General features: G+C 32.4%; 1 protein-coding gene and 2 non-coding genes across 4 annotated transcripts in view; 1 reads left to right on the top strand and 2 right to left on the bottom strand.

Moving 5' to 3' along the window:
- Nucleotides 1–27,193, top strand: part of LOC126836122 (cGMP-dependent protein kinase, isozyme 2 forms cD4/T1/T3A/T3B) — a 91,286-nt gene that overhangs the window by 3,596 nt on the left and 60,497 nt on the right. Inside the window, exon 1 of one of the 2 annotated variants that reach the window (XM_050569216.1) lies at nt 18,552–19,149. The exons of the other annotated variant lie outside the window; for it this stretch is intronic. Coding sequence (XP_050425173.1) covers nt 18,951–19,149 — 199 coding nt within the window. The 5' untranslated portion in view covers nt 18,552–18,950. Of the gene's footprint in view, nt 1–18,551; nt 19,150–27,193 lie in introns of those variants that run through there. 2 annotated transcript variants of the gene reach the window in all.
- Trnac-gca (transfer RNA cysteine (anticodon GCA)) lies at nt 11,318–11,389 on the bottom strand. The gene has a single exon. It is a non-coding gene; the product is annotated as a tRNA-Cys (tRNA).
- Trnac-gca (transfer RNA cysteine (anticodon GCA)) lies at nt 13,397–13,468 on the bottom strand. Its single transcript has one exon. It is a non-coding gene; the product is annotated as a tRNA-Cys (tRNA).

Below are 27,193 nucleotides of genomic sequence, written 5' to 3'. Positions count from 1 at the left end.
ATTACTAGTAGGGCTCTAGAATAATCAAAACCAGAGAACAGCTACTCTTAATTAGTTATATAATAAAATCTAAAAATAATTTCCTCTCAAAATCTCACCTACTGGCTCTCATATAACAATAGACAACCTGACATCATTTAATTTTTTATAACGATCCTTCCAAATCCCATTTCCTACAACACAACAGATTGCTCATCCCTTTATTTCTGATCACACCCTTGTTCTGTTAACTCTAAACGATATTTTTTACACAACCAAATCTTACCCTAATATTACTCCTGGCAAAACCACCTGACCAATCAATTCTCTATAAAAAGATCCACTCTAACAACATAAATTGCCAGAACTAAAACTTAAAAGAAAAAAATATATAAATGTCACTACTTCAAGTGGTTCTGTTAACTATGCATTTTAATCTACAAATTTAATTATGTTTTTGTATTAAAGATTGTAAATTTACTTATTTTCAATAAAAAAAATTTCAAAATTACGTTGACATGTTTTTAATAATTTTATAAAAAAATTTGGCACAAAAATTTCATTTAAAAAATTTAAATCTTATAACCAACATTGTATAATTAATATTTATAAAACATTAAATTGTATTCAAAAACATTCTTAAAAAAATTAACACATTAACTATATTTAACATTTATACATATGCAAAACAAAATAAAATACTAGGTTTATACATTTAATTAAAAAACAAAATGAAATAAACAGATATGTCAATTTGCAATGGTTTAGGCCTAAATTATTAATTAAAAATAATATACAATTTTCTATATCAAAATTTAGGTACATATATTTAATCTTTTTCAGCACAAAATTATCTCTACGGTTTTTTATAAGTTATAATAAGTCAAATAATATGAGTAAAGCAAGTAAATTTTTTTGGAAGTTTTATTTAAACGAATATTTCCGCCTATTTTAATTTAAGATACCTATACTTTTAACATATCGTGATTAGTTAGGAGAGTGCTACAATACTCCTGGGTTAATCGACTGATATTTTTTTATTGAAATAAAGGCGCTTTTAGTGTGTGCGAATCGACACCAAATCACTGGTCTGGTTCTAGCTACTATTATAATCCTAGTCCCTGCGATTTCAAATGATTCGTGTATCCGGACGAGTGTGCACGAGCGTTACGATTTGGATGAGCTGATAAATTCAAAAGGTCGCAGTATCGAATTTCAGCAAGTTCTGTGTTTGTTTTTTATTTCATCATAACGCGAAAAAGAATCGTAAATAAATCATGCATGCGCGTCATGTGTTGTGAAATCTCCCTCGGGGTGACCGCCGAGTGTATAAAGAAATTGCCAGCGAGGTCGGTTTACACACTGTCGACCCTTAAGTAAGCTAAAAAAAATGAGAGGAAAAAGATATAACAACACTTTAGGATTTTATGGTCCGAAAACGAGTGTCGTGTATTTGATGTTGACGATGTGAGCACTAACACTTTGAAATACAATCGCTAGTACAAAATGGACTTTTCACGAGCAATTTAGGAAACACAAAGAACGGCTCTAAGTATCCTTTAACGAACATCTCAAGCGAAAACCCTATAAATTTATTGTTAACCACAATTTCGTATTTCGTACCTGTATATAATTCAATTTTCTTCAAAATAACATAAGAAAATAACATAAAAAAGTAGCATAAGAAAATAACATAAGTACTAAAATGATGTAATATTTGTGTTCTATTATAATAATACTAACTCAGCAATATGTGCAAATCTAATTATTAAATACTTAAACGGAAAAAAACGTAAAATAAGCAAAATTATATACATTGCCATTTACTGTTTAAGGAAAAGGGGCTGGATGTTTGAGGTTCTGGGCTATACTCGTATATATCGTTTCTATGTAGTTTGATAAATAATGTATATTATATTTAGTTGAATATTTCATTGACACATAAGTTTCCAAATTTAAAAATTGTAAATGATTTAAAAAATCAAACTAAAAATTAGAAATATTTTAGAAAAAAAAGTGTCTTATACTTAAGGCGCGTTCTCACGGTTGAAGTTTATTTGACCGATTATAGTTGATCGAAAAAAGTTGAACATGATTTAACGATTCATCTGTTTTCAACATTATACTTATATTTGATATATATTTACTATTGATTTGTATACCACCCTCCTACACAGAAAAACTTTATATTTGGTCCCAATTAAACTATGTTTAATACAGGAACACATACATTTCTAGGCGGAACAACTAAATAAATAGTTGGCCCAACTAAATGTTAGCTGGAACAACTTTTTATTTAGTCGTATAATCGTAATTTATCGTATGATGATATATAGGACATTGAATACTTATAATTGTCTTAAAATAATACGTTGTTTTGTTTTAATTCGTCGAATAATAATAAGCTTTAACAATTGCCCATAAGATTAAAAGCTCATTAATATGGTAAATATATATTTTCCCATTACGTAAGACTTAATTTATCTTTTCAATTGGTTGTTTTGTGCATAGTACAATTCAAAATATGCATATATAAGATTTAAAATGTATTATACCTATAGTTAAAAAAATGAATAAACCAACATAACGGCGTTCCGTGTATTATACTATTCTAACGCTTACCACAAGAAAACAACACCATCTTGCTAAACATGTAACGACACTCAAAATTCAGAACACATCGCGCAAAATAAATACAAAATTCTAAATGTTGAAATATTATTATTAACACTTTGTTGCTGTAGTTGTAATTTTCTAGTTATTTAAGAGTTTATTCATTGACAAAAAACAGAAGAGAGGGAAATAATTATATACAAAAATAAACTGTAAAATATTTGAAAATAACATCCGTCCGGACTTTGATTAAAGTTCGAACAAAGTATTCTCAAAATTGTCTGTGATATTATTCGATTTGGATACATTTACAAGATATTTTAAAGAGTTTTCTAAACTACACATAGAGGGTCTTTAATAATAGAGGAACAATTTTTTTTTTCAAAATATTTTAGACAACTCCGCCCCTCCCAAAAAAATGTTTTCTTATACACATAAAAATAAGACAGGCCACAAAATGGTTGAATGTTTAAACTTTGAGGGGGAAAGGTATTTTCGGTTTTCTTTTTTATCTAAAAAAAATACTTGCAAGTATTTTTTTTCTTACTTACTATTAAAAAAATTCTCTTAATTTTATTACCTATGTACTTCACCAGAATATCAATTACAACAATATTATGTACTACACTCACCTTTTTTGTTTTGGCTTCGAAGCGTTGCTGAGAAAGTATTGTTTTTACAACGATTACGATGTAAATGATACATGAGTAACAATGGTAACAAATTATTATAGACAGACGATCAACTCTAATCGTATCCACCCTAATACTTAATACAGCTTTTAATACATTATTGGCAATGATTTAATATGGTACATTTGCGCATCGAAGATTTTATCACTTTTAGTTCATAAAGCCCTGTGACCTCTCCCGTTCCAATATGCTAAGTCCCCACAATGCCCCGACCCCACTGTACTGGTTTTTTTTGTTGTTTTTTTTCGTACCTTTATTGTTCGATTAGTTTGATTGAAACCCTTCTACATAATTGATTTAAAATTTTCTTTACAAATGTTATGCATTATATTTTATAGCTAAATGTATATAGTGATGATGGTGATATCAGATATGTAATAGTAGTGTGGTAATTAATATTTATAAAAATGACAAAATATATCGTTAATTAATTGTTGAAGTATCCCGGGGTATCTAAAGGATATCCCGGGTAAATCCAGGAAATTGCTTTCTGTAATCTCGACTTCTTACAACATTCCTCTAACCATTTTTGTTTTAGTATCGTTTCTTAATCATTCATCGAATATCGAAAAAGCAGCATACTCAAACACTATAAATTATTTATGAATTTCATTAATACTTTTAGTTCTAATATTTTTATAAACGCAATTTAGTAACAGCATTTGAGGTCGAAAACTTATGATGTGTGGCATTTAATAATAAACCGTCATATTCGTTTTGAAGCCTTTTCTTCGCGTTGTGTAAATTTGAATCGTTTTTGAAATACAAATATTTTTAGGCAGAACAACACTCCATCTATCGGTCAAGATGATAAAGCCAGGTACTTTAAAGTGTATCCTTCGTGGTGCTATATTACATCCTAAAAATAGTGTTTTTATTCCAAGAAATCCATATAATCCCTAGGCAAATCTTCTTCAATTTTGGTAAAGGAGATCATGATAAAATATGTTACCATATGAAACTGTACATAATATATTCAACGGTAATCCACAATCGGTTAGGTACACACGGTGTCAAATATGGGGTTGATAAAATGGACTGACACTATTATACACCCTCTATATTCCACGAGGACTGTCTGACTGCTTCGATATGAGAACAATTTCATTTGCCAGCAAAATCGACCGCAGACGCGCCCCGCTTCCGTGCGCATTACAAAATATAAACAGTTGATCGAATTTTTAACCCCTTTCTTTTTTAGCATTACGCTCATATTATACATTATTGCCGCTATTATGATTGTTACACACGTCTTTATTCATTACACGCCTGCACTGCAGCAACCGACCCTCAGTTACCGCCGCCGGGTTGTTGACAATAATATTATTCGGACGGGTCGCCGCGCCGTCAGCCATCTGTCGTGCGGTATGTGTAAGTATACATTATTATACCAAACAAGTTGTAACATCTCTAAAAATAATAATAATTATTATAATACAGCTGTACTGTAACAAGGGAGACATTTTTTTTAATTTGAAAAATTATTGGTGAAGCGAAGTAAGTAATAACAAACGAATCTTAAATATTGTGATGTTTGTTTAGCAGCATCGTGTAAGCAAACATACGTAATATAATACATAATATATCTAGTCATATTATGTATAATAGACATAGTAATCGATTCCTGTCGAAACTAGGTATTACGATGAGTAAATAAATCCGAGTGGCGTTGATTGGCCGAGACAACGAATGTTGTAATCCTCGTGCGGAAATGATTACTGCGACTTCTTGAAGTTTTATCGGAGTTAAATGGATTGCGAACCCCGGCAACAACAGTTTCGCCTCCCTCTCATCATGTCTCGCGTGTGTATGTGTACTGTTGTCAGATTTATCTATATTAGCCGGCGAACGAAGGTGCAGACGGTTGTGCCGCACGGGTGTGGTGGGGTGCAGATGCCGAAAGAGAAATAAACCCGATTATGTTGTCATCACGACGGCTTTAAGCGAAGCCGAAAACACATAATGACGTTATACGGACGAACGGACTACGACGACTGGGGAGTGATTGGACGCGGGGAGGGTTAGTGGAAAAAGTACTGGGAAAGGAGAGGCAACGAAATAAAGGTGTATATATATAAATAATATACACTGATGCAGGGACGGAAGATTTTCACCGTAACGCACTTATGCCGGCCAATCAGCTAACATCGCACCCTGCGTACGAGTGGAGGTCATAACATAAAATGATTTAAGTCGCCGCAATCCATCGACTTGAAGCTGATAACGAAATTACCTCCCTCGTTGTGGTTGTGGCTAATGTCTATCCGAATTGTCGGACAAATGAAAAACCACCGACATCATCATCTCCAGCGGTATATAATTATAATTGATACTAGCGCGGTGTTACTAGGTTTTGTTTTTCCCTTTTCAATTTTGACCGCCGCACAGCCGTCCCGAGTGAACTCAACTTGGTTGCGAGTGAGATTTTCGTTAATTTCGTTACGACCACTCGAAAAGCTTGCACTATTAGGTATTACCAGACAGTTATCCGGTTACGACGATCGTGCGAGCATTAAATCTGATATATCTATCTACAAGAAAAGTGGTTTATACTATTTGCACGAAAATAATAGATAAATAATAAATCTAGATTTTCTTCGCACTCTAACGCACGACTTGAACAACAGTTGTACATATCTTCGGCGAAAAAATCCCGTCGAAAATATACTAAAGAATTAATAAATAAAAGCGATGATGTTAATGTTAATAATTACAAAACAGAAAAGACAATAAGAATAAAAATACAAGTGTTTGTTTCAAAGTCTTCTGAACATACGAATATTGACAGCACACAACTCTGATGCGAGATACATATATATATAATATAATACAATATTATACTATGTTTGTGAGATATGACTATGTATCGTAAATAGGAGCGAACGATAATCAAACTGATTTTTACAGGCTTATAAAAACTACACAGTTTCCATGTGATTAATTTATGACAATTTAAAAGTTTGAATCGTTTTAGGGACACCAGTCTTTCACTTCTGTTTGTACAACCGTTTATTTACTGTGTCGTCTGTCGCTCTGTGGCCGTACGATAACGTTTAATATAAAATAGAAATTAGCGCGTGTGCGCCACTCGTAAAATTACGATTACTACAAAGAGAACAAAAGTAAACTAAAACGCCGAATTCAAATCGTCACAAAACCAATTTGTCCGTCGAAAATCCAATACCCTGTAATGCGCGTGATTTTCTTTCACAATGTTTTTATAGCGCCCACCACCGCATGATCGCTAGCATTGTTTTTACGGCCCTGCAGGGTGGCAATTACCAGAGTGTCGTGTTATCCCTGCTAGCATTGTGTTCGTCACGTGGACCGTGTAAATGGTTTACTTAACAGCCTCGGAGTATTCACAGTATGTATATATACCAAACAAAAACTCAACACGCTCCTGAGGGGGTCGTCGCGTACCGACCTACAGAGGCTTGTACTTATGCCATGATCGACAAACCAGAAAATAACGCATACTCCGCATTTATATATTGTTACAAAATATATAATATTATTATAATACAGTGTTTGTCGGCTCGAACAACAGTTGCGGCCTCAGTACTCGCGCCCCTGCAGGTCGTGGTGCGCAATGGGTGTTAAGTTGTATATTGTGTGCATTCGCGTCGTTAGCTTTAAATTGGCAGAACAAAATGTATTATTAATCATAAAATAATAATCGCTAACCAACCAACTCAAAACTATTGCTGTCGCTAATTTGTGTATAAAATCGCTGAGTGGTATGTTATAGAGTGGCGAAACCTGTAGACCCAAGACAACACCGTCAATAACTATCATAACAACTAGTAGAATTTTAAGAAATAAATGCGACCGACTGTGTGAGTACAAGAGTAATAATAATATAAAATATAATATAAAAAAACTCTGAACCATGTTTATGGAAGAACATAATATCGTCGTCATCAACACCTCATGAAGAGAGAAGAACCTCCCGTATGCACCTGCTGTGGCACCCCCCTAACTGTCAAACACATCCTCACTGAATGTCGGAGCTATGACCAGGACAGGAGAAACGCAGACCTGCCAGACCAGCTTTCCGAGTCATTGAATCCAGATCCACACAACGTCAATAGCATCATAGATTTCATATACAATTCCAAGCTCATCAATAAAATTTAAAATATAACTGTTTCTTTCATATATAATGCATAAGATTGATATTTAATTATGTAAAATAATGACAGTCCAATGATCACAGCTGTCGCGGACTATATTTTTAATAAAAAAAAAAAAAAATATATCGTCGTATTATGTTATCTCCATTGTAGAATAAATGAAAAATAAAAACTCCTATGTGTTTCCTACTATATAAATCGTTTTACACGTTTTAGTGTCTCCTGAACAATTAGGTTTTAGCACATGGGAGTTTTTTCGCGGCAACGACGATATGCAACTCGTTGTAGGTATAATAATTTGATATATTATGTAATATCATAATGTTATTAGGTACCACCGCGCCGGTGATGTATGGAAATGTATATAAACCTTGTAGCGGGGGCGCGGCAAAGGGATTTGATTGATATTTTACATTCATTGTTTTTGTAGTTTAATACATTTAGCCGATAAAAAGTTTTACCTCGTATATAAGAGACGTTGCCGGGTAGCGGAAATTCGCTGAATTGGTTGAAAGTAGGTATGTTCGCCTTGTTTTTTTTTTCATTTTTTTTACCCATTTCAAATTCAATTTCGAGCGGCGTACATTTAAGTGTATAATATTCTTTTGGGCGAAACGAATACGATCGCGTCGGTCCCAGAGGTCCCGTAAATGGCGATGTATAGCGGTGCCGTCGTGATCCTGACACCGACATTAGTTACCACCGCCTTCTTTAATGCTCCTCCGGCTTATTTTCCTCCCGTTTCGTCCACATCGAGCCCCCCACCCTCCGTTGGAACATATAGCAGTAAAATAATATATATATATATATATATATATAATGTATATAAAGCAATGTAAACTCGGATACAACCTTTGCGGCGGTATCGTTGTAAATCGCCGGCCGACTTCCTCGTCTATAATATTTAAGGATAATATGGAAGTACCTGCTGCCGCTCCAGGGCAGCGTCGTCCGAAATCGCATTATAGATCTACAAAAAGTAAAAAAAACATGCACTCGACCGACCTTTTTTACACGCCTTCTCACGCCCATCTTTATACGTTTTGAGTATAACACTCGCGCATAAAACAAGGTACCGTCGACTGAAGCTTGTTATGCTTGGTCCAACGTGGAAATTATATTTTTTTTGTATAAAACGTTTTTGAAAACAATAAAGCCGTCTCGATAGTGTTCAAATTTTTGATCGCTAAGATTACAAGCGACATAAAGAAATTAAAAAAATAGTCATTGCGTCATCATGTGTCTTTTTCATTAGCACAATTTAACTAAACAACATACTATTTGACGCTTCGTCCAATAGTATATTATAATATATTATGTATACTATTATACTATATATATATACATAATATATTATAAATAATGGTTACATATTAAATGGATATCAATTATTATAAATATTTCGTTAGGTATCTTGGTATAATAATATGGTTTATTCGAATGAAGTTTGTGTTCCTTTTATTGTTTTGTAATTTAAAAAAATGTTAACTGTATATCAATGGTATTGTTTTTTAACATTATAGTAAACACTTATTCGAGCATCATTTGAGCAGCTATCTATAATTTATAATTAAGTTTTAACTATGTTGTTACTGTTAATCATATTTAACTACTGATCTAATAGTAGGTAACTAATCAGTAATCAGTAAAATAAGGGAAGGGATGGTGCTTCGGGAAAATTATCTGCCCGGCTGAAAATAATGTATGGACACTTATTAAAAAAATACATATTACACGTTATACATGAGTTTTAACTATGGACCGTAGACGGTGGTAATTTTAATGTAGGTACTCCAAATCGAATCTTTTTTAAACAGATATTACATCTGATATTATAACGGCCGTACTATTATACGCCTGAGCTTATAATTTATGAGTGGTTTTACAATTTCTAAACTATAATAGGTTAACTATACTTAATACAGGTAAAAGGGTGAATGTATTGTAAACATAACACGGTATTTATTATGAACACTAATCTTCTACGAGACAGATTTACAGTAAACATCCCAAATAAACAATCATTTTGGAATACAAATGTTTAATAAAGAAAATCTCGGGAGCACTATTAGCTCGCTTGGATCGGTTGACGCCTCGCTATCAGCGTCCTTTGATAACAAGGGGCATGCGATAAATAACGTATCGAAGTTGAATATAGTTGTGGTGCGATTTATATTTAACTTTTAAATGCCAATAAATTACATACGCCCGTTGAAGTACTACAACAGTTGAATACTTCGGCTAATAACTGCAGTTTTCTTTTCGATTTTCGCTCAAATTGCCATTCATGCATATTTATGCGCGTTAAACGTGTGCCACACGCTGCTTTCACTCGGGGTGGTCCTATCGGGGTGGAATGTTTTGTGTACTTTTATTGTCGATATTGTTATGTTGTTGGACTGCGGTGTTATTATGTAGGTGGGTCGAGTGTTGTGTCAATATCGGTGCCATTTTATGTATTGTATACTTGTGTCTAAGAGCGCTTAACGTTTCCTGTGTAACGGTCCATGTGGGCCAACACGTGCCTGGTTGACAGGAGTTGCGCATCCGGAAGCGATCACGGCGGTAAATAGGCACCTCGATAGCTTAGGCGATTACGCCGGTGAATAATGCAGGGTAAAGCAACTTCGGTGGTAACCCGAGAAGAAGACCACCGTCGCACACAAGTCGGCAAAACAATAACTCGGCAAATAAAGCACGCGAGAACGGTTTTTGTATCTAATAGTTCAGACTTCAGATACAAATAGTTGAAACAGTAAACAGTTACATCTCAATTGTCATTTATCTCAAACGAAAGACTGAAGAAGATATTATATATTCGGGTGGTCTTTATTTTAATTTATTTTTTGGACCTGAAACCCCGTCAATTTTCTTATAATCTTAAAAAACGCGAGTATGGCAAATGTTGAATTTAATTGAACAATCAGTACGCGTGTCCCAAAGCCAGGGGCGGATAGGCCCACTGGGACACCGGGATTTTTACGGTGGACCGCTACTTATATTGACGAAGATGGGCCGATGAAAAATATTGTTATTGACGATATTGTATAATGTACATACATACAAATACAATAGTTAATAAATACAATAATACTAAAATCTATATTTAAATCTACAATTATAAATAATTATCAATTAAGTGATCTGTTGGAATATTTTTTTTCGAAAAAAAACTTGATAATTCGATTTCAAAGTGCGCCACTGGTATAGTGGTATAGTAAAATAATATAATAATACCACTATATAGTGATATAGTAAAATCATAAGTTATAATTTTTCTTAACAAAAAAAAAAGAGGTTTTGTTGGATCTTGGATATGATCTTGCGGGCCTTTAGATTCTATTTTCCCGGGCTGGCCAGATCATGCCTATCCGCCCTTGCCCAAAGCACACGAAATGCCTATCATGGTGCTCTATTAGCTAAATAACAACATAATATTAATAATAAATAATAAATAATTATAGATAAATAGCTGTATAACAAAAAAAATTAAATTTAAATTAAAAAAAAGAAAAAACAATTACTTTGCGATTACCATGATTTAAACAAAAAATAAAATAAGGTATAATTGAACATAAAAAGTATGATTACCCTATTATGGAATATAAAATGAATGGTATATTGATTAAAACAACGCATTTGCTATTTATCTACTGTATAAAAGATATTATCTACACTACTCATTCGTTCCTGCCATCTATCAAGCGTTTCGTGAATCGTTTAAATATTATAACTATTCAACCAATAGAGCGCGCTAGATGATATTACCAAAAATAATTGTATAAAAAAACGATTTCTGATAATATTAAAAATTAGCTAAAGGATTATGTAAGTTTTTATTTCATTCATGTTGAACAATGGCGATAAAAAATAATGTTAAAAAAAGTCAAAAACTTTAGGGGGCAACCGGGTTTGAACCGGTGACCTCTCGATCTGCAGTCGAATGCTCTACCACTGAGCTATACCCCCGCGATGACTGCGATGTTTAAATATACGGTATTTAGGTACAACTCATGTTATGTTGCTAATATTCCATTAGGTAATTGATATTGTGAACATTATTTTACTAAAAACAAAAGAAACTACCTAAATAATAAGCATATTCTAAAGTTAAATATATGTACAGAGACTTAAGTTTTAAAATAAAGATGTTTAATATTATAATTAAGAAATAGTATTATGCAATTCGGCATCCGCTAAGCTCTAAAGCCAAAAAAACTTAGCGGCATTCGCCCCGTAAAGCAAAATAATAGTAATAACTTGAATTATTTCTATTTACTGTGGTAGTAGACGTTTGTTATACAATATACATTAGAAAAAACTACTTTTATAATAAAAATAATAGTGTTAAATATTAATCATGATTCATGCATTTACATATACTATTTAGTATTTTTACTGCTCACAATTATTTACAACAACATATTATTATAATATTGTGTTTACACTTAATCTTTGAAACACTTTAAAATATATATATTTATTATACCAGCTACAGCAGATGCCGGATAGCCAAACGTCAATAGGTAGGTAAAATTTAAATTGTAATAATATATTTATACAATTACCTATTACCTATTATACTTATAGATGTCAAGTGATTACTAAACATAAAAGTCTGTAGACTGTACCAATTACTGGTATAATGGTGTAAAAATAAATATATTTATATTATGTATGTAATGTTGAAACATTTTAGCATACAAAGTAGGAACATGTTTATAATCATAGGTAGGTAGGGTGTGTAGTATCGTTATGCGGAAAAGTGGAAAAAAATTATTATAAATGCATAATTTTTTCCCGGTAAATTGTTTTGTTCTGCTATTAGATTCCTCCACAACAATAATATATTAATGCACACTTAGTTTTACTTAATTTAGTTATAAAAATAAATATATAACAAATAATAGTAGTAATTATGTTTAGCTTAAATATACGTAATATCATTAATATGTAAATTGTAGTACAGATGACTTTCAAAATTTGTGTTTACAAAAAAAAAAAAGTTATGTATGTTACTAGTTTAGCAATTATAAACAGATGTCTAAATAAAAACTTAGTACTTTTTTTTAAAAACGACCAAAAGAAATATAGAGCAAGAATAATAGTATAGCATATGGCCAAAAAACATATTTTTTGTGAACATTCGAAATGTTGTGGTCCCCTCCCCCTGTCCCAGCCCTAGTGTGTCTTTAGTATTGTATGAACGTTGAAACTGTAACGTGTCTGTTTGGCTAATTGGTTAGGCTAGGCCGAAACGACAGTCGATATGGTTAAAACTTTAATTAGTGGACCCGAAGACCAGACGGATGGCTAAGCCGTAGCCCGCATCTACACTTAAATATCCCTAAGGTCTCCTTTATATATTTGCTATATCGTCTGAGGACTTAACAAACCATCGTACCTCTAAATAACTTAATTCTCAGGTGTGCAATGGAAAGGAAACAGGTTTACTGAATAAGTAAATCTATGTATTACACCTTAACCTGGATCTTAAAGCGTTTTCTGTAGTTAGTCCAGCTAATGGCGGAGTTGAACGGACACACGAGTACGGATGAAGTTCAAAGAAATATAATAGTTAAATAACACGAAATATTAAGTAATGGCTTGAGATTAATTGGGTCGCGGTCTGAAGATGGTAATATCACTAATATGTTAACTAACTGGGCATTGGTGCCCCTAGCTCATTGTCCCGTGTGTCTGTTGTCTCCCCTACCTATAATGGCTTACACGCTCATCGGGGTAAACTGCTAATAATGCATACTTGGAAGCGAGTGGTAACGGGCGGCAAAATGTGACCGTTAGAAACATATATAGAAACTTAAACTAAAAAAAAAATGTTTTAATGTTTGTTAAAAAACTAGAATATTATAAAAAATGCATATTTTAATTTCGAAGCGTATTCGTAGCAGAGTTTTCCATTAAGTCTAAAGGCAATACCAATAAAAAAAATTTGTAAATAATTACAAAAAGTTTAGGGGGCACCCGGGTTTGAACCGGGGACCTCTCGATCTGCAGTCGAATGCTCTACCACTGAGCTATACCCCCTTGGTCGATTTTCGATGTTTATTGTACGTAAATAATAACTAATCGAACTATAATTATTATAGTTCGTAGTTGTAATTCATAAATAAAAGATAAATCGTGTTGACTTGTTGTGCTAGAAAATATGAATAACAAAACACACACAGCTCTAGTGACGTTTATGCTGTTACAAAACACATTTTAAAAACTAGTAGTGAAGTAATACGATCAATAATTAGTTCAAAGTGAATATGTGCAACAAAACGTAAATAAAAAGTAATGCATTTTAAAAAAACTCTATTGACCCTAATGAGTAGATAACCCTAAAGTTTATTTTGTTTAAACCATTTCAAAATAATAGACACATGGGTAGTTGAACTACTTCCACCTTTTTACTTTTTACATTGGAGCTAAGCTTGCACTTGAGAAAATGTGATTTTACAATAATATATTAATATCTATAATTATTTTTAAATTTATATTGTTAAAATAGCGCTTTGTAGCAAATTTCATTACTTTTACTTTTTAACCACTCGCCTTATTTCTTCAGGTTGTTTATAAGTAAAATCAATTTTTTAATTTCAAATTAAACACGTTATATATTGACTATTGTTAGAAAATAAAGAGAAATTCTAGTTATTTTTAAAACATTTTCTTTGTATTGTTGAAATATTAATCTTAATATACTTTGTTAACTAGGTGCAATCAAATTCAGCAATCGTGTTTTTGTAAAAAAAACACACATCACAGTATTTATTACTTTGAAGAGTAAATATTTATATCATTAATATAATTATATTTTAGGTTACGTACAATTAAAATTTAACAAATAAATTAAGATTGCATCACTTTTTATTACTTAAATACTCAGATTATGGGGGAAATATTTTTAGTAATTTTTATTTTACGTATCTAACAAGAGACTAACTTTTATTTGATATTTTTGATACACAGGAATAGTTAAGTAATACATTTAATACCTTACCATATAAAGTACTTTTGTTCAAAACTATTTAAATGACTACCGTAGTTCTGCAATTTGACAGAATAGCTTGTCTAAATAATTTTGAGTCTGTGGAATATGACTATTTTTATTCACCTCACGTTGTATGTAAATACTTACATCTCATTAAATTTTTGGAATTTATTGAATACACTATATTGAAAACGCCTGGAATGCAGAGTCGAAACGGTTTTTTTTTTTTTGAGACTAAAATTTTTTTTTTACTAGAATATGCAAATCATATGTTTGTTTACTTTTATTGACGCAGTAAGGTAACGGTGTCATAATATATATATATATATATATATATATATGTATATTATGTTTGTTCGTCGTGTCGCCCAATCACACAATTTATTAGCACATGAACAATATTTAACGATTACGTAAGTGTATATTTTGTCATAACCTATAAGCTACTAGTTTTTTCGTAGTCTCGAACAGTGTAATGTGAGCAACTTGAAGAAAATGGTTGTAAATGGTAAAATTTGTTTTGCTACCGTAATCTTGAGCTTTGCTGTTTCAATTTGTTCCGGTAAACCCAATGCTGATAAGCAGGAACTGCAAAAAAATAAATTTTTATTCCTATGCGAAATCGAATCGGGATACGACAAAAATGGCGTCTGCGTAGTAGAAATGGCCGATCTAGACTTAATGTCTGAAGACCAAATCGGACTACTGACAATGAGACGAACGGTCGAGATCTTGTGTGCATTCAAATCGATAGCTCTGTCTTATTTGAGAATATCCAAACACTTGTTGAAATGGTACTATAACAACGACTGGACCAAAGAAGCCGTGACTCGTGTGACGAAATTCGCCAAGCACGCCAGACATATGTTGGTCGTTGTCTACAATATCATCGGTACCAAGACTCTGTTCGAATGGTGGTTGTTGTACTTGTACGTCAGTGAAGCCAGTTTATTCCTGGACCGGATCCTGAGTAATGGCGTTTGTGACAAGGACGTGGCGGCGAGGCTGATGTTCGTGCACAAGACCGTTGTCGGTGCGTTAAAAAAAAATAAAAATCCGAAATGCCAAATGCACCCTCATCCGCTGTTCATAACAAATCCAGCGACTCGTTGGTACAAAGATTATATCATAATGGAAGCGAGTTCGGGCGACGCGGAATACGAGGCGGCTCTGAAGCTAATCGACGAATATGAACCGGAAGTGGCCAGACTTATGGTGAAAAACAGCTCTCTGGAGGTCAGTCGAAATAATACGGAAGCATTTCACGTAGATCGCTTGTACTTGAATAGTTCGTTTCGCGATAAAACGTTGACTAGTTTGCAGTCCCTGTACGACCCGAACGTCAATTGGGGAACCACAAACGAGCAAATCCGAGAAGCCTACTTACGAGCTAACGGTAATCCCATATCGATGTTCGACGGGCTGGCTAGGATCCAAGCGTATCAAGATCTATACAAGAACATGTTGAAAATCATTATATTGCGCATAATGTTGACGCATGCAGTAATTGTAAACGAAGCCATAAACAGGGTAGGCAGTTGTACAACACTAATTAACTCGTGGTATTTGAAAACAATCTTGACAAAGTTAAATGCCGGCATGGTCAGTGTGTTAACTATTTTCGTTAACGTTGCCGGTCTGATAGAAGACAAAGACTTATCGAATTTGATAACGTTTATACGAAAGAGATCGGATGCTATATTAACTCAAAAGACCGTACTGGTCGACTTAATTAAATCCTCTCTGAACGCGACTGCGAATAGTTTTAGGAATTGTGATGTGACAGGCGAACCGATAAACGGAAAGGCACTGACCGGCATTTACCAACAACTGATGGAGTTTGCCCAGGAACAAGGAATTTCCACCGAGTACAGGAAAAAGCCGATACGAAAATTAAATAGTTTGAAACGAAATTGTACGCGGGCCATTATTTTTGTCAACCATGTCTATGAGATATTTAAAGGCGTCGATTTCGATATGATGAGTGAGTTATTCAAATCTGGATGGACCGCTGAAAACGTATTGATGAGGCCGAACGAATATGGAGGTGATTTGGACGAATAATGTTATTTTTATCATGAACATTTTTTATTATTTTTAATAAATTGCATGTTTAAATATGACAGTTATGTAGCAAGTTATAATATATTTAGTTTAAAATACGAGTAAGTGTGACGAGTGACTAATGTATTAAAATAATCAAGAATCCATGAGAATGTTATTAACAGTTAATGACTAAATGTAATTGTGTTAGCCAACGGCCAACCGCCAATTGTTTAACTTTTCTGAACGATCCCCGGCGACTGACTGATCTACAATGAACTGTTAAGGTTATCAACTAAAATGTACAAAGTTAAAGAAGTGTTATGTAATGGTTGATAACTACATAAGTATCCCAATGATATATTTTTTTATGAAGTATAAAATATTAAAGCTTGTAACTATTTTTGTATAATAAAATGTTTAATTCAAAATACTTTTTTCTAGATAATATACATAAAATATTACACCGTATACGATTACTCAAAACTATGAATTCGGCAGAAGCGTTACTATACATCTGAACTATGAGTTCACGGTTTGAATTTCGCTTACAACCGATTGTTTAACTATACACGCAGCAGAGTTTTCCTATTAAACCCTTGTAAATGTTGACCTTTTTATTGACCACTATTGTGAGCGGACGATTGGACTGAATGAATTGATCACACGATGTGTCAGTAGTTGAGAGAGTTGATTAGATTAAACATTTTCTTATAGAAATTAGATTGATTGACTACTTTTATAGATACAATCAAATTGTCTAACATTTCCCAAACCTCAAATTCTTTAAGTCAAAAACATATTTATAACGATGACAACGGAGTTGCTAAAGAAGTGGAACAGCGACAAAATTGTAGTGTCATATTTTATGAATCGTTATGTTAAGCACACATCATGGTTAAACCATGAACAATATCGACCATATGATAATAAATAAGAATATAATATTAGGCTTCTTATTACAAATATACAGAACTTATACTTGCGTTAAGTCACTAGAAGTATTGCACTACTACTAACAATAAGTATTGTTTGGAACCCGTACCAGACTGTTTAGATAGTTAAAATTAAGCGTATTCAAAATACATTTTTGCGATATCGAAGCTCTAAGTGACCTTATTTTCCTGTTGTAACTGATCATAATTATAAACCTATGACCTATACGTGCTTTAACTAATATGTTAAATATTATATTTACACTATACATTTTAGGCGTCTCAGCCGTCTCTACTAAGATGCTATTTTTCTTCATAAAATTATACATGGTGCAATCGATGATGCTATCCTCTAGACTAAGAAGAGAGCTATCGTCGATGAGACCAAATCTTTATAACTGTTCCCAGCTATAATTCTAGAATCGGTCAACCTTCCACCTCACTAAGCATAGAACTCTATAAGGTTACTTCTCCCCCTTACAAGAAAAAAATACATAGTTGGCCAAACTAAATGTATAATTCACGTGGATGATTTTCGGATATATCCATGTCGATGGTTGTTAACCGACGTTTCGGACTCTTTGCAAAGTCCATCTTCAGGGTGGTCAACGTGAAGCCATTTCTATTCTAAAGAAGTTCTGGTACAAATAACCATAAAAAAATTAAAATATGTTCAAAGTATGAATATATTAAGGAGGAAAACATAAAATATCAACAAGGAATAGTTACGCGATATGATTAAATATATTTGAACGTAATTAAAAAACTTATAAATAAATAATGAAATCGGCCTCTTAGCCTCATTACTAATGTCTCTAACGAGTCATTGAAGATGTTAAACCTTAAAGTCAAATGAAGACAAATTTTAAATCGGTTTGGTAGACACTTCGGTAAGCGTCTGTGTTTTTTTATGTGTACCAATTGTTGTTGCTTCCGCGCACCACTCCTCTAAGCCGTGCCAGCTATATAGTTGTGTGACCGCTATAACTGAAAACACATATTTTTCAAACGGTAAGCGCTAACCGACTATGCTACACAACGATGAGCCGCGCGATCAGCTGCCGGTGAGTTATCATCGTCCGGTCGACCGACTAGTGGCGCTGCTCTCGCCGCCGTCGACCAAAGTTTCTTTAGCCGACCGCGCACCGTCGCACCGCACCGCCAGTCGGACCGGTATCGCATGCCGCGCTGGTCGTGGTCACTAACTACCGTTTGTACTGTTATTGTTGTTTACCGCAACCACAATAATCACCTACTCTGTTGCGTGTATTGTGTTTGAGTGCGCTCGTATTGTGTATCATGTTGCAAACATAGCACGCGTGTGCCATGCCGTTACATATTTTTTAAAAAAATCCGTGAATGTTTTTTTTTTAATAAAACGAATTCCTTCGTGCAAACCGAGACGATAACGCGTCTTTTTGCGTCGCTCTTGTTATTATATTTTTTCTCTCAATATTAGTACAGACTTAACCCCCTCCCCTCTGCCCCGATTATTATTTTATCGTTTTCCTGGCCGAGGCATGTCAGCCTCCCGCACACGGTGGCTACCTTTATGAGACTGTGTTTCGGCCAGTGGTGTATACCGTGGATCGGCCGGAAAAACGTCACGCCGTCGTCGACGTTGAACGCCAACGAGGACAACAACAACCGCGACCGTTGTCGCAACGGCGCGCTGACCGCCACCGCCGTTGACCATCAACGCAATCCACCGATGACGCGAGCAACCCTACCGTCGGACGCCACATCTGCAGGTACCTCCACTATTTTTACCCACGTTTTGGTTCTATTTTTAAATATTACCATGGTAAATAATCGTGTACAATCATTTCACCATAACTCGGTAAATGTCATCAGGCCAAAACGGAAAAGTTTAACTTTCCAGTCTCTCTATACTCCACATCCGCACAGCGATTATAATGTAGTATTTTGCATGTGGTTTACTACAATCGACGTCGTTGGCGATAACGCACCGCGCTCACAAACACGCGGCTATTACGTCCGTCGCCCGACGAACACGAGTGTATGAGTGTGTTTTTCACAATATACACGATTTTATTTTGCCCCTCCACGAGACGCGATGTCGCGCTGTCTGTCGCCGCCATCGTAACCTCGCCGTCAAAACTGTAAAAAAAAAAATGGGTATTAATATACACACATTTTAATTGTATACAGTATACAGTGTTAAGTATGTCTATCGTTCATAAGTCATAACAATACCAGCTATACACAGTACGAAAACAAAATTATACTCCCACGGTTTAATTTTTGCTTAAATTCAAATTATGCGTTCTCTAATGAAACGGTTTTTAGGTTCAGCCGCTGTAATTTAGCTCATATTATCAATACACGAAGTGATGTGAATCATAAGGTTAACTTGTAAAACACTTTATAGGAGGAATTGAAAATTATATTCTTTCAAAGTTTTCTTATGGCTGATGGTAACAGCTATAGTTTTGTTCAATATCACTTTTAAAAGTCGATGAACAATTATAAATGAACAATAATAACGGCTACCGCATCGAAGCTAAAAAGGTTTGCCTAATGGACATTGTATGACCAAAAACTTGTATTTGAAAAAAAATTCGAAACCCATTTTGGTTCTTATCACTTCAACTAATTTTGAAAATAGTTTCGGATTCTAGTCCTTAATAGAAATCGAATTAGGTACAAGACTGGCAAGGTCAGGAAAATTTCGGATTGGTCCGATCCACAGTTTTTGTCCGTCCTTGTCCGGTCCACAAAATGTGATTTTTGTGTGAAGTCTATTTAAAAATGGATCTATATATTACCCGGCTAGACTAGAATTATTAAGTTATAAACCATAACTGATAAGTATTAGGTAGTCGTTTAATCTATATTAAAGTTAAACATCACCCTGGTAAGTGCTAATCTAAAATTATAAAGTACACGGTATATTTACTAAATTTTATCTCAAGTCCTTTATTACACAAATAGTTTTTTGCGTTTTATTTAGTTAAAATTAATTCGAAGATTAGAAACCCACCATTGTCAAATATAGCACTTCTTATCAGTTCATTTTTTTTCCTTAAGATACTTTATAGCTTCTAGCTACTGAGAAAACGAATTTAATTGCTGCGCTGTAAAATAAATCGTAATAAAAAATTCACCTCTTAATAATTTATTAAATGCTATTTGATTATACACACAAAATAATATTCACGAAAATACTTTTTTTAAAATTATTATTGTAAAATTTTGCATAGAATTGAACATCTTCGTAATAAATATTACGGCTTTTATAGTAGGTACATTATTTTAATAAAATATTTTTTTAAATGCGTAGCATATCATTTTTAAAAAATTATGTTCTGAGTAAATTTTCAGAAATGCTATTTACAAATAAAAACATAATGCTGTGAACGTGTCTACAAAATTAAGAATACATTATATAATCTATAATATTTTTTCTTATGATTTATTTTTAGACTAAAAAAATTCAAAATTGCTAACAAGTAAAACTATTTAGCTCTTTTGAATTAACTTACAGACACATGATAGTCGATAGATACTGTAGACTAAATTTAAAAATTACGAAACCCCAGATTTGTATAGATAATTTGATCTCTTGGTTATTATTAGTTATTAAGTGCATTGTTGTAAAATGTTAAATATCCGTGTATTTGCCGTATACCTACATGTATTAGCCTTATGCAATTTGCATTGCTACTCGTTAAAATAGTAAACTTTATTGAAGCTTGTAATTAAATTATATCTATACCAATAATTAAACGTTGAGTTGGTTAATGATCTCGATCTGGCGATTGCCCGCAACGCATGTGGACAAATACGATAAGCAAATAACCCTTGCAGTATAAAATAGCGTTCAGCGCATTTCATAAAAATGTGTATTATTTGACGTGACGTTTGTTCTGAATTCTAACCTACACGTCACTTATTATAGAATTATAAAGCAAAGTAATCGAACGAATCATCCCACACCAATGTATATCCCATACACACAAGTATACTAGAAAAACGATCGCTCAGTTTCAATGTATATTCTAGTAACCTGAAATATTGTTAAAATGATAGTGCAAACAAGTAAAATCGTGGTGTGAACACCAAAGCGTGCAGGTTTTAAATGTAAAACCTTCGATTTAAAAATAGATATAATATATTCATATCGCCCACATGGTAATAATTATTATTTCATTTCGTAGACTTACTCACGCAACACAACGTCATGATATTATTATCTCGACCGCTTTGTCTCGCAACGTTAAAAACACAATTATATAGCTACATTTTATTATTTTTATTTTATTTTATTAAGACGGCGTGGCGGCGCTATTCAAACATTTATTAAGAAATAAAGTATAGGCAATTTTTCGCAAAATCTTATAATTATAGTGTATGCTTATTAATACAGTAATGAGGATTGTTAATTGGTCATTATATTTTTTGTCAGACTATCACAGTCATTAAGCATATAGAAAAAATTACCATTATTTTTCTTCAAAATAGTTTTGCGCGAGTCAAAACAAAAGTGTATTGGATTTGTCGTAAAATCACCAAATTTTCACAGTAAATAAAAGAAAACTTCAACTGTGCTTAAGCTTATATACATATTTGTTAACTCGATCTACTAATTTTTTTTTATTAGTTTATTTATAAATACTAAAAAACCTAAACAAAAACGCCACGTTTAACCATAACTAATATTATCCACTATTTTCTATGAAAATTGGATAAATTAGGTTGTATTCCAGCCTCTACGCTGTTCTTCGCTTAAACCTTGTTTTCTACTACAAATTTTTAGTTTTTGGTTATGATAATGATTTATACTTATCTTAAAGCAAACGAATTAACGTCTCTGGCAAATTTGTGTGCAATAAACATGTACCGTTGCACATTTAAATTAGTAAAAGACAATAACTATGTAAATTTGTTATAACTTAAATTAACTATTAAGTTAATTTACGCACTAAATAGTTAATAATAAAAAATGCCTTCATCAATAATTAACATTTATAAGAACTATATTTATAGTAAATCACTAAAAACACATTTCTATTTGTCAAACGCAAAAGAAATTTTATAAAATTAGTAATTATTCATATTATTTTTAATCTTGTTAAATATCCTCGAATTTTACTATTACCTATTAACACTTATTCCTTGTTTTATGTTTATACATACAAACATAACACGCAGTTAATCAATACAAAAGAGTTAAAAATATAATGTTCAAACAACTTTAATATACCTAATTATAACAGAATAATGTTTTTATTGATGTTTACGAAACATGTGTCATGTCCTAACCACGTTAAAAACAATTTGATTGTTTTTATATATGTTAGGGTGGTCCTTAAAAAGTCAATTTTCGAATTTTAACCTCGATGCCCCCTAAAAAGTTTCTAAATACAATAAAAATAAGATTAAAAAAAACTGACAATTATTATTTTAACCCGTGCCCCACAAGGGATGAAGTTTAAATGGGATTTCACATAGGATTTCGACACTTATGCACAAATAAATGCATAACTTTCCTATTCCTTAGTTTGATCTGATGTTGTAATGACTATATAGTTTGGAGTCTGCTGAACACGTACACCATACCCAAAATGGGTAAAAATTAATATATTTAATTTTTTTTTTCATCTTATTTTTATTGTATTTAGAAACTTTTTAGGGGGGGTCAAGGTTAACTTTCTAAAATCGACTTTTACAAACCACCCTAATGTATGTATATACATTAGGGTCCAAAGTAAAACTAAATCATTTTAAATAAAAATGCTAACATAATAATTAATATAAGCCATTAGAATGGAGTTACTTTCGGTAAATACTACTTGCGTCCTAGATTATTATCAGTAGGTGAGTTTTTTTGGGACGCAAGTATTATGCAGCCGTTACTTTGTAATTTAAATAAATTCTTATAATATTAAATTTAAAGGAAACGAATTTTAAAGTAACGATCTTGAACAAGTTCAACGTGATCAATATAGGATTAGTTGTGGAGCAATGTTGTAGGGTCGTGCATCTAAACTTTTACATTTTTTTCGACCATTTTTTTAGTCTGGGTATCATTCTATAATTAGCGTTACGTCACAGAGTATGCAACGCTATAATTACATTTGTACTATTCGAAAAATGTTACTACGTTACCAAATGTGATAAAAATGAGATTATAGTGGCAACTGTGACAAACGGAGGGGACAATTTTGTATAGAGGAAGGGTCATAAACATGGGACTTCAGGCGAAATGTGGATATGCCCACTCACTGCTCAAAAACATCCACGATTTAATGTTTTTCCGTGCACCGGAGAAAATAGCTAAGGGTTTGAAAACTATTTTTTGTAACAACTTAGTTCGCCTCCCAAGACAACTAGTACGCTTTATTTCCCTTGCGAAAAATTACACATTGGCTTTTGCGATGATTAAACGGAACTTTTAGAAATGTTGGTGACTGCCACATATTTGCCTTAGATGTGACTCGATTTTGAGGGTTTTGACCAATATATTTTGGCAAGATGGATTTTCTTGGAATTGGTGATATCATATAAAACTACCGCTGTCCTGCTACGTACAACTTAATTACTTAAATCCTGGTTTAAGGGTTATCACGTAAAATAATAAATTTATTGATTTGGCAATGATGTTTTTTTTTTGGCGGTGTATGGTGCAACTATAATTTTTTTTTAATTTTGCGACTTATAGTGGTTTTTAACTTATTTATTTAAAATTATTAATCAACTTTTAGTTAATATGTTTAATGTCTTTTAACCTACATAACGAATATTTTAATCTAATTTTATCTACTTTTCATAATAATTCTTAGAGCCATTTAGAAAATCAAAGATTTATTTGTATATGGAGCATTCTGAGTCTAACTACGCGGTCATCAGCCCGACCTCAACCTTTTTTGAATTTGTTTTTTTTAAACCTCATTTGGTCTAATACTACACCTTTTTTTAAATTGTTATCATTCAGTTTGATCCAAAAAATAGAGGGTTTTTAAGTTATTTTTCAAGATAAATAGTTTTAATTTCTGAAATTCTTATCATCAAATCAGTTGTTTTCATTTAATAAGGGAATGGGCCGAGATTAATTTCAATATATATATTTTTTTAATTTGAAAAACATGTTTGGTAAAATTTGATATTTTGCATATTTATTGGGAGTAAAAAGTGAAAATTGTGCCTTACGAAGAAAATTAAAAATAATACAAATTCAACTAACTCAAATGATTGATTTAATAGATAATATGTTGTTTTGATTCTTACCGGTTACTATTGCTGTAATTTTTTGTTTTTTAACATCACATCGTTCTTTTCTGGTCAGGTGGCACTGCTGAGAGCCTTCCTACTCACACATTATGTCATTGTATCGTTGTCATCAGACTTGCTGATTATACATATTTTGTATAGATTGTAAATAAAGAAAATATATTTTTAATAAAAAAAAAAAACATCACATCGTTTTAAATATTGTTGTATTATTTTATTTTATCTGATTTAACGCCTTTATATTATTCTTACGGATATAACATAATTTGTGTTGAATTTATATGAAAAGATTATATACATTGTTATGCATGTGTGTTACTTGGTTAATAGAATTGCAAATAGCGGAGGCCTCCGTTAAAAAAACAAAATGGCTCTGCCATTCAGCTAATAATAATTATGATGAAATTAGCCCAGTCCCCATTAATACATTTTGTTAACGGTGACGCCCTTGAATGTTTTATAGACGATTTGATTTGTACTCTTCGCTTATCCAGAACTATTCTAAGGCTAAAAAGTAATTAATTTCTTTAGATTAAAATTTAAAAGAATGCCAAAATCTGTTTTTAGTAAACATTATAGTATCACATTCGTCACGTGATATTAGAACGCTTTTTGATCTGGCTATTTTTGTGCCGTCTTACTCGTGAGTGTTTTTTTCCATTCGTTTAAAATGCAGTGTAAATTTTTGGTACTTTTACAAAAAATTTTAAATACCATAGCATGATAAATTATTTAATTATACCGCATACATGACTTGAAGTGCAAATTTAACTCGCTATGATTTCGCAAAATCGGTCTGCTTAACTTAAATCAACAGTGTGGGTACTTACTTATTTCCAACTTGCATCATGTAGCTATACATACAACAGGCTACAAACTATACAACTTACATTAAACGTGACATAATGCCACACATTTTTAAATATTATCGATTCTTCTTAATAATGCTTGGAATTTGGTAAAATAATAATAAATTATGAAATTGTTCAACATTTCGGTGCACTTGACTTTGTACAATAATGTATGTACGTTGTAATAATAGCCGATATTCATTATAATCTTGTTTGTTGGTTCTTAGAAACCCATGTGAATAGCCATTATCATAACAATACTGCCGTGGCAAATTCACAAAACCTCAAATATCTACTGTACTGCTTCTAACGTCCAAATCCTTTCTCGTACAACTTAATTGTAACTTGTAGATTTTTTCAAAAACCTATTAATTATGTATAATGCATAATATGCTATATATATTATATATATTTAAAAGAACGTTTTGGTTTACTGTGAATAAGGAGGGTTAGTTGTTAGCATTATGTTATAACTATTCTTGAAAATAAGGGTTGGACGTTGCAAAGTACTTTGCTATATTCTGTTGATTAAACAATTTATTAAGAATATGGTGACTTTTGCTAATTTATCACAAAAAGGTATTCTTAATTCTATGATGTTTTCATAAAGTTATAAAAAATTTATTTTATAGGGTACAGCCCATAGTTTAAGCTTTCTTTTCAACGTACTACGGAACTGTTTTCTGTCAATAAATAGGCTGCAATATTAAACTCAAATTTTACTCACAATCAGTAGATTAAAATATGATTATATTACAATATGAGTGCACATACCAAACCCTCTAATAACGTGTTTGGTATTGCCTTAATCAATTGACAAGTCGGTCAAAATCGTTTTAGAAAATTAAGAAATAATTTTAAATGCATTCGTTTGTATTATTATAAAAACGAAATTTGTTTTGGTTATTGATTTCCCACCTTCCATTGAATTGAGGAAAAAATTTTAAAATTCTACAAACCATCTAGATTTTGTTACACAAGGTACAACAAAATATGTTGAAATGGCCTTTAGCAAGTACGCTCAATTTTTGCTTGTCGCTTACACTACAATTATTTATACGTCTAATATTTTTTTAGAATATATTCTATTATTATAGATATGTCGGATGTGATTTAAATAGTATACTTAATGCGAATTGTACTATTCGTATTGTTATATTATCAGTTATTGAGTTTTTATTCATTTTGTATGATACAAATTAAAGTCGCGTTCGTCTAACCCTGAAAATTAGCTTTTTTTTGTGAAAACATAAAACAATAATTGATAGGAAATAAGTTGGACACGTACTGAATGGATTTACACGGGAAGAAAATTGCAATCGGGTGTAATGATCTACGTAGAAAAAAATGTTACACTATATATGAACTTGACAATGAATAATTGTCACGAACCACTACGGTAGCAGTGCTCGAGTAAAAGGACATAATATAATATTTTCTTGTCACGCACCAACCGCTGTAAATATATTGTCAATTGTCATATCATAATAATTCATCATCGGTCAATCTCATTAGGTGATATGCCAGCGATCTTTGATTTATATAATATGCATGTACAGAAATATGTCAAATTTAATGATAGCTTTATAAACATAATGCAATATTTCGATGGTGTTTTTCTTTTTAACGACGATCAAAACGTTATTAGATCGACGACCAAAAGATGAGCTGATGCTAGTTTGTTTATTTT

Source organism: Adelges cooleyi, unplaced genomic scaffold (assembly GCF_023614345.1).
Source record: "Adelges cooleyi isolate 19-005CV unplaced genomic scaffold, UGA_ACOO_1.1 ACOO_flye_CR_arks_rails_tigmint_CR_PRNA_23, whole genome shotgun sequence".
NCBI classification, from domain to species: domain Eukaryota; kingdom Metazoa; phylum Arthropoda; class Insecta; order Hemiptera; family Adelgidae; genus Adelges; species Adelges cooleyi.
This window is presented reverse-complemented; position numbering and strand designations above follow the sequence as displayed.